Source organism: Bacillus rossius, chromosome 1 (genome assembly GCF_032445375.1).
Source record: "Bacillus rossius redtenbacheri isolate Brsri chromosome 1, Brsri_v3, whole genome shotgun sequence".
In the NCBI taxonomy this organism is placed as follows: Eukaryota; Metazoa; Arthropoda; class Insecta; order Phasmatodea; family Bacillidae; genus Bacillus; species Bacillus rossius.
Genome location: NC_086330.1, coordinates 274,923,584 through 274,937,024, shown reverse-complemented (window position 1 = coordinate 274,937,024; position 13,441 = coordinate 274,923,584). Strand labels below are relative to the sequence as shown.

The 13,441-nt window shown below is 33.6% G+C and overlaps 1 protein-coding gene across 2 annotated transcripts in view; it reads left to right on the top strand.

Moving 5' to 3' along the window:
- The window catches only part of LOC134527613 (complement factor D-like), a 150,705-nt gene extending 137,264 nt beyond the window's left edge, over window positions 1-13,441 (top strand). Inside the window, exons 6-7 of one of the 2 annotated variants that reach the window (XM_063360453.1) lie at window positions 4,814-4,975; window positions 13,033-13,441. In XM_063360453.1, the coding sequence (XP_063216523.1) occupies window positions 4,814-4,975; window positions 13,033-13,266 (396 nt within the window). In that variant the 3' untranslated portion in view covers window positions 13,267-13,441. The remainder of the gene's footprint in view (window positions 1-4,813; window positions 4,976-13,032) is intronic. The other variant, XM_063360454.1, reaches the window with a different exon arrangement.

Sequence of the window (13,441 nt, the reverse complement as noted above, 5' to 3'; positions counted from 1 at the left end):
TTGTTTCAATAAGATTTCTAATTTGTTTTATTTTCATGAAGAATTAAATTTTTTTCTTTCACTTTACAGCTACGTAAATGGAATTTGAGCACAGTAGCTGATACCTTTGTGCATCTAGATATTTAAAGTTTTTTTTTTTTTAAATTATATTAATTGTCTTTCTCACTCACTCTAAAATTTGTAGTTATTTTACATCATTGTGATAATATTATTATACTTTACTTTGCAACTGTGACTTCCACGGTAGCATTAAGGTTTAGTTTTTGTGTATTTCTAAAGTCGAACTAGGTCACGCTAGCCACAGTGCAGCACTATATTCAGGCGTTAAATCGCGAGAGGTCCTCTGAGCCAATGAGCCAAGACCTGGTCCTCTGAGTGAAATATCTCATGACCGTTTTCGAGTGTTCTTTGGGGTTCCATTCCCACCACTCATCTTTGGACGGCCTATGTTCAAACCCCCTCTCAGGCAGTGTGAACTTTTGTGCCCGCCATGGAAGATCCGACGGCGAATTTAATTAATTTAAATTTAGTTATATTTATTAGGATTATGATATTATATGTTACGATTTTATATATATTTGTATTAATTAAATTTAAGTGCGAGAATTAATATTAATTTATATTTTATTATAACTACAATTAATAACTAGATAACTGAACTTACAGTTTATCAAATAAAATATTTTTCAGAATCTAAATATTATGGTTTTTACACAGTCTGTGTTTTTTTAATCCGTTTTCTAAATTCATCTAAATTGGTTGATTTTTCGGGTTTCGAACCCGATCTAACTTAGGGTTAAATTCCCTCGTAGGTATCTTTGCTTCAGCCTGTTGGTCTGATCAACCATCAGAGCTTGAACATATTTATCCTATGTAAGTTAATAAATGCAGTTTTCGGGACTGAGGTGTACTTAGCTTTTTGAGCAAGTATAAAATTATATAATTTAGTTTGATCCATCGTCAGAGTGTGCAGGGCTTGGACCCATGCCTTCGACTTCTTATGGGCAAACGAATATGTACAGGGGTTTTCATTCCCATTTAGTTTGTAAGTTACGGGTCACCATACCCATATACAGGGGTTCCAATCCCCATATATCGCTGAGTGCTCAAGGACGCATTTCCCTTGTTTTGGCCTCAGTAATTTCGGCTTTCCCTCACAGTGCCCACTTTGTGAAGCTACACGATGTCCATCATCTGAGATCAACGTGATTCAATATTTACTTTATTAACTAATTATGTGTGATCATTATATATAAATTTAGATTTATCATATGCTAAATATTAAAAAAGTCCATTTTGAGTCTCTTGACCTAACAATATTTTAAACTTACTTTAATAATATTACACCCAAAATAATTATCTATAATTATTTATTTTCTTTAAGAATAAGTGTTTTTCAAATAATTTAGTTTAAAGTGACCCAACTAGTAATTGAGAATATCTGTAAGGTATTACCACCTACATTAACAAAAACGTTTATTCATTTGCCTCTATCTCGACCCGACTCCCTCTCTTAACTCAACGCGACTGCAGGTGCCGACGCGCCGCAGCCGTGCGTCAAATGTTAGTAGTAGGATACAGGCGAACCTGGTAACTCATCCTACTGAAGTTTTTGGTTTTTTCTTTTTGCTTTCCCCTAAGCTCCGCTTTAACGCGGGGGAGTATGTGCCGTGTATAAGGGATTTAGGCACGTTTTATTTAAAATTTTGTATTCCTAAATATTTATGGAAATATTTTTTTTCTCTCATCTTATTTTCTTTACGGCCAGGCCCTCAGCCTCTGTTCTCAGAGGCGAGCTGATTTTCTTTCCCAGCCTCATGCTAGGCTAGCATTCTGGCTAATATTTCTCCCGCCTCCAGGCACGTCGAGGGCTGGCAACTTTATTTCTTCGCGTGACCAATTTTGCCTAGAGCAGCTTGTGAAGCAGTGCTGAGCCCTGCTAACTCTGTCACGAATCGGTATAAGGTTCACTAGCAGCAAGACACGACAGGAGGATCCCGTGGGCCTTGCGTCCCACAGACCATGCGTTTTTTGAAGCCACCCCCCTCCTGCTCACCCACCCTTTCTTCTCAGAAGTGAAGCTAGGAGCGACGACCGCTCGGGTACGTTAACCGAAGTCAAGGCCATCTCAGGCTTGACAGCCGCAGTTACGATTCTGGACTTTAACGACATCTAGCGACGGCTGTGGTCACTAACGCCACTTGTGGGCGTCGGCAGCGTCGACACCAGTGCTCGCGCGGAGGTAACGACAACCTCTCTCCCCCTTATGTCTCAGGCCGCTAGGTGGCACCACTGGTTACTCCATTATCCCCTAGCTTGACACTCTCGTCGGTCACTAGTCGATTTATTAGTACTTCTTCTCGCCACCAAAAGATAGTGCCTCAGTCGCGCAGTCACTCCAGTAAGATCTAATTTTTTTATGCCGGACACCTTCGGGTGGACTCGGTAATTTTCGGTTCAGAGCCTACCCCCCCCCCCCCCCTCCCATTCTCTAGAGACCCCGCGCTTATGATATTCTGGTGATATCCAGCTCTGGACTTACTTCGGTGCACGCCTCCTGACTGACTGGTACCGTTAATAACTGCGATCTTCGGCGAATCATCGGCATCGCATCGTATATTATGTAGTCTTCTCAGACTAGAGGGATGAATTCCCTATCTAAAATTAATATTAACCAGTCAGTAGTTTAGTTGAAAGTAGAGAACCTTTGTTTTTTTTAAATTATATATATACATATTTTTTTACTCATGACTTCCTTGTCTACCGCGCATCGTGGTTCGGGTTTTCGGAGACGAGACGCCCTCTCCTGAGCGCCAGGACCAACACCCTGTTTTGGTAAGTCTTGACGTCATCCCCCCCTATAATTTTCCTTCTATTGGCCTTTTGCGCCATTTAAGTATACTGTCTGGAAACAGGTCTAATTCTTTGGAATTTGGACCTCTGTTTCAGACAGGGTTCCAAGTTTGGGGCAGCCAAAATCCTCTGCCAGGACCCACTGGAGTCGGTTCCTGAGCAGAATCCACCATCTTTAGACCTACTACCTCTATTACCGTCTACCTACAGCCCCGGGTGATACCCGCATAATTCTATTATTCTATTCACGAACTCAAAAAAAAATATTGTAACCCAGTTAAGACAGCGGACAGTAAAAGCAAGTCGAGGAGAAGAAATTTATATTATGTTTTGCAAGGACTATATGTACAACCCTTAAAGTTACCAATGTTGATTTCATTAATGTTCTTAAGTATTGTTATTTTTGATAAACATTCAGGGCTGGCCCGATGGTAAATAAGTTCAAAGAATATAATATAATAAGAGTAATTTTGAGGAATTTAAGTAAGATCACTTATCAATGAAAAACAGATGTTACTAAGGAAAATTTAATCTATATTAAAAAAAAGAAATAACAATGTTTAATAAAATAAGGAAGTCTATAGACGTAACAGTTGTTTTTATTTATTTTATATATAATAACGATCCTTTTTCTCCCAAGTGTTCGTAGGGAGTCTCTAAATTTTCTTTGATTTACTCCTAGTGTCGCCTCTGATGTTGAACTTTGATAGCTATTAATTGAGGGCCCCAGTATTTAGAGTTTACAAATCTTTTTATCTAATTACTTAATAATTCTTTAAGACACTTGGGGTATTACAAACATCAATTAAAATTTTGTTTGAATATATTTTTAAATTGCATGATCCTCACGTGGTATACTTTTCTGATTAACCTGTTTGTTTGTAATATTTGTCATATATTTCTTTATTTTAAGAATATAATTAATATCGCGTTGCTATAGGGTAATGTATTAGAAAAATCGATAAAAACTAATATAAAAATATATACCCGGAGAAACGATTAAAAATTGGTAAAACCATTTTTGTTTTGTCTTTGTAATGTACAATTGATTTTCCGAGATTTGCATTGAGAACTGAGACAGCTAGTTAAAACATTAAATTTTATATTTTGTGGAAAACTATGTCCAAACCATCTAAAAATGAAACTGTTTGATTCTGCAACTTAGTGGAATTTCACTGTACAAGTATTTAATTTTTAATTGTATAGTAAATTATATCTTTGTAACCTTTAGAATTTTACTATTTTCAACAGTTTCATTTTGATAGTTCAGCTATATGCTACATGCTATTTTTTGCTTATTTTTTAAGTCTAATCTAATTTAATTCTTAAAATTTTGGCTTAAATTTTTGATAAAAGATGTCTCACTGTAAGCTGAAATTTTTCTCCACCTGAAAAAGTCATATATATACTTGCGTGTGTTTCTTATGAAAATTGGAAAATATCAAACAAACAAATATACATGGCAAGTAAAAAAGGATTAAATGCCTTTAAATGTGAGACAGATATCGATAGCTGCAATATTGGTTTAAATATTTTATGATGTAACAATTTAAACGTTTAAATATTAAAATATTTTTTTTTATTTAGGCTAAGATCACAAAATAAGACCACGTAAGGTCCAGTATGAAATCGTCCCCTATATTAATTGAATTTCAAACTCCAATCACATTAAATGATAATATATTTGCAGCAGCCAGTCCCTTTTAAATTAAAACACTCTACTATAATATTTTACACTGTGTTCTATCGAACCCAAATATTGAGAACTAAACGGTTTATAAATAATGAGGCCTAAAAAATTATCTAAAGCATCATGGTTGCTTTAGTTTCATAACTTTACATCTAAAAATACAAAATTCCTTCTAATAATCTCATAGTATGAAATGTTATCGTTTTGGGGGGAAATATGCACATAATTTATGTTATAATTTTTAAAATAATTCATGCTTTTTTCCGGCAGGCTAAAATAATGGTGCCAAAGGAGGAAGATCACATCTTGAATAGTCCGACCGCTGAACTGTTGGACGTGGCTGATTGCGCCGCCATGTTCGAAGAAGGGCATTCCGTCGTGTCACCATTGTACAACCTCTGCACCACCAAAAAACAGTCCGAAACATGCGATGTAAGTACAATGAGCTACCACCAAACTAGCGCTTCGAGGGAAAAAAAATTAGAAACTTGAAATCAGTTGAGCTGATTGGGTATACAAAATAAAAATATTACTTCAAGTTAATGATTGGTCTACAGTGCACTTAACAAGTAATTAACTACTCTTTACCAGTTGTAAACAAGGAGATGAAGTAGTTAACCGATCATGTGTAACCCCAAACAAGATATGACCTTGTTATCGAACAATGAGCTCTCTAAAAATTCTTGATTGTGTAAAGGCAAATTGAGTGTAGCCTAGAGTGAAATTAATCCGTGAGATGTTCGGAGCACAACGAATAAATGTACGAATAAACGTCTCATAGTCACACGATGAAGAGCGATGAGGTGTGAATACATCATCGAGGGGACGATAGATAAGGGGAAATTGGAGTTCTCCGAGAATACCGATACCGGCTCACGGCACGTTTACTACTAGCGAAAATAATATTGTTTTTAGCCCGGCAGGCACTCGAACCCGTATTGCCTAAGTGGTAAATGTGAGTCATCAGACCACTGAACTAGGATATGAACGTTATCTTTAAGGATATGAACGTTATCTTTAAGGATATGAACCTTCGAATTGTTCACGTAAATCAACACGTTAATCTATGTACATATATAAACGAAATACTATTCACTGACTCACTCTTCACGATTTCTCAGGAACTACAAGAAGAATTTCAGTCTTGTAATTGAGCAAGTATATTCCTTTTGCTACACATGCATACGTTAAAAATGGATTTTACGAAAATCATCTTCCAAAGGGGTTTTCAGGGGCGTTAAGAATCAATTTATTTTCAATAATATTCTTGGTGCTTTATTCGGGTCCATGGCAACTGCTATTGCATTGTTTTTTGCGTTATGGTTTTCCAGGGGCTCGATTCTGAAATGCAATAGCCTCGCCTTGTCGTGACTCCCGCTCACGAAAACCCGTCTTCCGGCGGTATCCGTATTCTCAATCGCCCAAAACACGGGTAACAGACATAGAGACTCCCACATTCTTGTAACCTCTGAGCACTGCCGACTAAGGAGGAACGATTACTGTTGAATGCCGGGAAATAGGTTTCTGTTTTGCTCTACCTATGAGGCGAAGTTGTCAAGATGGTGGACTTGCGTGTGAAACAGCATGCATCCGTATATGTATGCGTCTGTGGACATTGGGATACGTACCTGCCAAAAATATTGGGTTGTCAAATGAAACCTTGTCATAATGAAACTATCAATTTGAAATGAAATAATTTCTTCTTTAAGAATTCGTGATTAAAATAGTTTTATTTCATATATGATGTAACATCTAAATTATTTAGGTTATGTGTGTCTCTAGCACAACGAAACGAAACTTGCACGCCTGTCTTACACTGTGTCAAATCCTATTATTGCATTTCATGTATTATTTTTTAGTTCTCATTTTTTAATTCGTTTTTTTAAATTCTATTTTTCTTATTTTTTAATTCAGTATTTATTTTTTAATTCTCCATTGTTGCATTATTAATTATTCTGAAATTATATTGTAGCATTGTTGCATTATATATTATGCAGAAAATTTAATAATTATTATTATTTCTCTAATTGCTGTCATAATATTAATACATATTTTGACCATTTGTTCTGTTATTTCATACTAGTAAGGCCCAAAAAGTTTTAGAGCTTTAATTTACAAGAAACAATAGTAATTTAAAATATTAATAATGTAAATTATCTTTGTAATTGAAAGAAATTTACAAGAAAGTGAACGTCCATAAATTATCGATGTTTAAACAAAAAATTGAAAGGATGTTGATATGGTTTCATTGCACTTAGGACATTAATGATGAGGAATTCACTTATTTTTGATTTTCTTGATTTTAGGTCGTTATTTCAAAAATTCATAACGATTAGGTGGCTATATATAATAAGTTTCCTACGTAAAATATGATGCAAGTTTTCTGGTATATTTCTCAAAATAATATTATATGAATACATTTTTAAGTTGCGTATCAAGAAGAAAAAGTTCATCTTATTTGGTAGAGAGCTGAATATAATTTTTTCAATCGATGAAACTAAAATTGCCTATTTATGCAAGTGACATCTCTTATAAATTAAAAAAAAAATCAATTCCGCGGTAACGATCTTTTAGAATCAATGGCTTACATTTTTTTGTGTATTTTAGTATTAGATTAAAAAGACAACAATTTCTACCCAGATATACATCCACTATACAACATAAAAATACCAAGAAAAAATTAATATTTATAAACATTAAAATATACGTTTTCTTGCTTTGGATTTAGTAGCAAAATAAATTGCTTGTGTATGTTAAATAATAATTGCAATGTTAAACGTTAGAGTTTAAGTAAAAAAAAAATACTTGTCAAGCTTTATCCTTCTGAAGCACTACACTTGGTACACCACAAATGAATGAAATGTTGCAGTGCATACTTTAGCAGGATATCTTCATGGTTTTAAGAACACTTAAGATCAAAGTAAATCTTACCAAAGAAAATATTTTGAAAATTAAACTTATTAGATATATTATTTCACAAATTCATTCATCCGTTCTCTGCAGCTTATGCAAACAATATTTACACAAATTAACATGTGTCAGTTAATTTAAATTACCTTCAATATTTAATAATCTCAGTTTACAAAATAATATTTGTATTTGAATAGGTTTTGTGACTTATCGACCAGAAGAGAATCTTTATATTGTTACTAACTAAGCCTGTTTTACACGATGTTTATTTTCGGTCATATCATCTGTCATACCCATAGGTATAAAAGAGGTCATGGCAACTTGTATATCAGTGAAGAAGAATAAATTGTGTTCTTCATAAACACGATTCATAGTGTGCCAAGAGAAAGAGAATTCCATAGTGGCCGACCAAGGCATCTAAATATCTAAGTAGAAATAAACAGATGGCCGTATTTTGACCAAATACTGAAAGGGCCCGAACATTTCAGCAGTGGAATGTAAAATTATGTAATCCGGGGAATGGATATTTGCTAGTTTTTCTTCTATACCTCACTTGCATAAAATGCAACAAATGTGTCTTATTATATGTTATTATATTTTTGTGCAATTTTTTAGTTTATGAAATTGAATTTTTCTGTTATCCTATTGTGAAAATACAGTATAATTAAGTAAAAAATATACATAATGGAAATGGGGTCTGAATTAATGTAGGTTTTTAAAATTCAGCTGTAACATTACATATCTACATGCTATTAGTCATTTAAACGAGATAATTCACAGCATTAATTGTGCTCATATAACTTTACGAAATCAAAATTCTGCGCACTTATAATTATAAAAAATATTAATTACTTATTTAATAAACCAGTTAAATACATTGTTAAAAAAATTATCTTACCAATTTAGTCAAAGGAACACGTACATTTTAACGTAAATAGTAATATCTCATCATTGTTAAACACTTAGCGAAATAAGACCAGCTCACTTTTCCATTTAACAGTGGTGTAGTTACTATAAATATTTCGTTTATTTATGAATATTATTTGGAAACTAATTTACTTACAAACTTTAATTTGTTTAGTTATAGAGTTTAAGTCTTTTGTTCATCTTTGTTGTGCTTTTATTATTTAAATTTACTTTAAGTTACAAATGAAGGCTACAATGTATGACATAACTGAACCAACAAAGTAAAACATGGAAATATAAATTAATATTTTTAAAAAAAAAATGCAATTTGCATGTTATTATTCATTTATATAAAAAAAATGGGTGCGTGTACTTAAGAACGCACGTGAGAAATTATGCTTATTTGGCATCATAAAAAATAGTGTATTGTTGTATGCAAATAATAATTACAATAAAATAATAAAAGGGCTGGAAAAAGATAGTCAACACAGTCAATAAAATTCATTTTAATGTTAAAAAATTAGATAAATAAAATTAGAGAATAATAAATATATATGACATAATTTAAACTAAATATGATAACATTCTTAATTTTTTATATTTATTATTGATTATTTAATATTTTAAAAGAAAATAAAAAATAAATATTAAATCTAAACATTTAATTTAAGTTTAATCATTTTTTAAACATTTATTACATTTTAAATTTAATATTCACTTTTAGTTTTTATCAAAAATTTTCATTAAATTTGTTCATTTATTTTTATAAATAATTATTATTTATTGTATTTAATAATAATTATTAAAAATTAATATTTTAATTTGATGTTCGATTTTATTTTTTATCACAAATTATTTATTCAATGTTTTATTAAATTTATTTCTTTATTTTGTAAATATCAAATACCAATAATAAATATTTAACATTAATAACTTAATCATATTTAGTATTAATTATATTAAATAATATTTTAGTTTATATTAACAAATAATACATACGGATAGTTAACCTCAATTATATCGGAGCACTTGAAAAAGTATATAAGCACAATTTTTTTACTAATATTTACGAAAAGTAAATAATATTAATCAAAATAGTCAATTTAAATCACTACTGAATATAATTTATTAGCACATATATAATACGCACTTGTATGAAACTAAAACACGTGTTGTGAATGTAGAAACTAGAACCGTGTGGATAAATATTATAAATATGAAAACAGTGATCAGATGCGACGATCGTGCCATCATGCGTGACTAATAGAGGTTCTATTTCTATTTTGTTGGTAGCTTTTTTTCGAGACATAATGAGCGGTTTAGCGGGCAGCTTAAACCTGTTAATTGTGTGTTACAGTAATGCGCGCGCATCTTAAATTTTCACACTCATAATTTTTTCATAACGCGCCTAAAGAAGTATAACTTCAAAAAAGTATTAAAAAAATACCTACCGCCGAGTTTTGAACCACGGTCTTTCAGCATATTAACCGCGCAGTATAACCACTGCTCTGACAAAATGTTACGAGGAAGTTGTGTATTATTTTTTTATGTAATACCAAAACAGTGTGGTTTTTTTTAAACCTTGGAATTTACACTTTACTATGACTATTTTAGTTTACCAAAATAAATTCCATGGTAATTTCACTACCATAAAGTTTCATTTGGCACACCAAACCGTTTGGTATGTCCCCTAACGTGGGTTTATGTTCTTACACGTGGGTCCGCCATCTTCCTGTGAAAATGTCGTCACATGGTGCGCGCGCTGCCTCAACCTGTTAATTTTGTATTACAGTGATGCGCGTGCATCTAAAAACTTCACTCTCATCATATTTTCATATCGCGCCTAGAGAAGTATAACTTAAAAAAAAATTTTTTTCGGTGACGTGATTTGAACCTATTCAATAATAAAGCTTTTATTTAAGTGGCGCACGTTTTGCCACTGCGTTATGAAGGCACAAAATTCATTAAAAAAGAAATTAATGTTAATTAATTTCTAAAGAATTTTACATTTATGATTACTCATTTCTTTGATAATCTAAGTTTACAAATTGTATTATATAATAGTTCTGTTACTAAAAATTTTTCATTTGGCATATTAATACGAATGGAGCGTCCCCAATGTTTATGAATTGGGATGTATATATATATATATATATGTGTGTGTGTGTTTATGATCCACCATCTTGACGACTTGGGATCAGCGATAGGTGATGACGGGTTCTCCCGTCTGATGGCCTCATTGAGGTATGCTGAAATACTAACGACAAGCCACAGGCGGTAGTTTGACCGCGCCTCGTCGCTCACGACAACATTACGTCAGTTTCCATTTTACTTTGCATGAGGCTACATCACTGGCGAAATAAATGATCTAGTAAAGTGGAACAATGCGCGGGCAATATCATTAATGGGCTTAGCCTCGCATATAGGTAGCTGGTAAAATGACTAATTGGTTTTTAGAGAGCACCCGTGGCTTGTCGTAGGTGTTTGAGAATGCCATTAGCACGGCCCGCAGGCGGGAAACCCGAAAACGCTCACGCCTACCGCCTGCTCGCTGTGTACATTTCAGAATCGAGCCCCTATTGGCGGTTATTATACTTTAATGCTGTATTCACTTTAGATATTAATCAGATATAAACCAGAAACGAGAGACCATAAAATTCCTAGGTGTACGCAACAACCAGGTAAAACCTACACAGTCCAACCACAATTGAAATGAATAATACACAAAATAATCTCTTGAATATATTTTAAATAAACTGATAAAACTTGATTTAGTTTATTTATTAACACGAGAGAAATAAATATTTGTTTCTAGCTCCAAAATTTCCATACAAAAGTATATAAAAATAATAATTTTCCGGTTTTTTAAGTGTATGTCGTACAGACTTGAATATCGCTAGGGTTGTGCCTGACATTTCGTAGGAATCAACATATAACAAGGTTTCCTGAACATTAGCTCCCAATGGGTGTTCCGGAAGCTTTAAAAACCAAAATTTCAAAAGTAAAATCAATATATTTTTAACTCAGCAGGTGTATTTATTTTACTATATAAGTTCAGACAAACAGTATCCCCTTCAATGTGTATTGAGTCTGGACTCCACCGGGAACTAGAGCTATTTCACTAACAAGTAATTTCGTGATGACGTCACATGCTGTTGTTGGATGATCCAGGCTGGTTCAGATCTCCTGCACATTTTTACGCTACTGGAATGTGCTCTTTCATTACCACTGATGGTATATGCTTTGCACCCAAAGTTTTAAAGACAACATATGTGTTTTAAATCACAGCAGTATCGTTTCTCGATGTTTATTAAGTTTTATTGATAACATGCATAATGTTGGTTCACGAATTAAAGACGTTCTGTTATACTGAATGGACTGGCCAAGTAAGGCAATGCATATTCCTGCAGATGGCTAACAAATAAAAAAAATAATCTGTTGAATATTATACAACATATTGCAGAAAAAAAAGGAGTAATAGAACAACATAAAATTTCTCTTTTAGTTTACGCGTAACAGCAATAAATAATGCTTAAAAATAGCCATATAACGTCTCAACACGCTTCATGAACATTTGTGTAGCTACAAAATACTATATAAACTTGTCCCTTAATTGTTAGTAAGCTCTTTGTTCTGTAGTATTATTCATAACCATACAAAGAGTGCAAACAAGTTAATTTTGAGATATTGTCACAGGAAATGATTGCAATTATTATCATTCAATTTGATAGGGAATGGCTGCTAAACAATTCTAACTGACTCAAAGTGTTCCAATGTGTGTCTCAAGAACAAAACGACAATATAAAACTCAAGCTTAATAGATATAAGTGTGTTTCAAGTCTATTTAAATACCGAATAAATACACGAAATCTTTATGCAACTAGTTATGGCTCTAAATGTTATACTTGTAAACCCTAAAATTGAAGGGTATATTTGACCTCCTAGGTATCGTTTATATATATTTCCGTTTCTGCGCCTTGTATGAATTAATCACTGTTAATTTTTCAACCGCTAGAAAGCATCGATCTGGTGGTTATATTTTAACTAACGGTTCCGCGAATCTCATGTGGACCGGTGATGGCGAGAGAATGCAACTAGCACAAAAATAAGCAAATTTACTTTTAAACATTTGTATATTATACTTTTTTTTATTAACAGTATTCATAGCTTAAATCATAACTTATCTGGTTTACAATTATTTGGTATAAAAAATTTATGTTTCAATACGAAAAAATATCAGAACAGAAACCATTATTGAAATATTTATTTTAGTAAAAAATAATATTAAAAAATTTAAAATTAGCACACATCTAACAGATTTAAAATAAACCGGTTAGACTTTTATCATTATTTTTAATAGTGTGTGGATTTGGGGGGGGGGGGGATAATTTTATTGTAGGAGTGTATTGTATATTTATGTATGAACATTTTGGTGATAGACACAAATTATTTTTTCTAATTTAAAGAAATAAACTAAATCAGCGATGAACAAATTATTTAATGTATTATATTCCGGGGCTTTTATTATTCATTTCAGTTGTGTTTCGACTGTGTGAATGAGCGTGCTGGTTGCCCTCACCAATGAGTTTTGTGGTCTCTCGTTTCTTCACGATCTAATGGCGTGGCCTCCTCTCCAGCTAACAGCAGGTTTTTCCCCGTCGTGACGTGCGCAGGGCTTCCAGGGCAGCCCGCTGATCTGCTCCGACACGCAGGTGGGCCTCCTGTCCTGGGGCGTGGACTGTCGTCCCGAGTACGAGCACCCGACCGTCTACACGCGCGTCGACCCCTTCCTCCAGTGGATGGACGCCGTCATGACCACGTACGGGTCCCGCGGGGTGCGTCGCGCGCTGCCGCCGCCGCTGCTACTGACGGCGCTGCTGCTGGCGTCTCCGGCGGTCGTCGTCTGACGCCAACTTAGCTGCCGTCGACTGGTGTCCTCCCGGGACTTGCGTGTGTGCTCAATACATTCTGAACCATCAAACCTCTTACAATTTGACGATATTTGTTGTATATTTTTCCTGCTTTATCTTTGATGTATGCAAAATTTAATATATTAAAAAAATAATTAATTGTTTCAGTTTA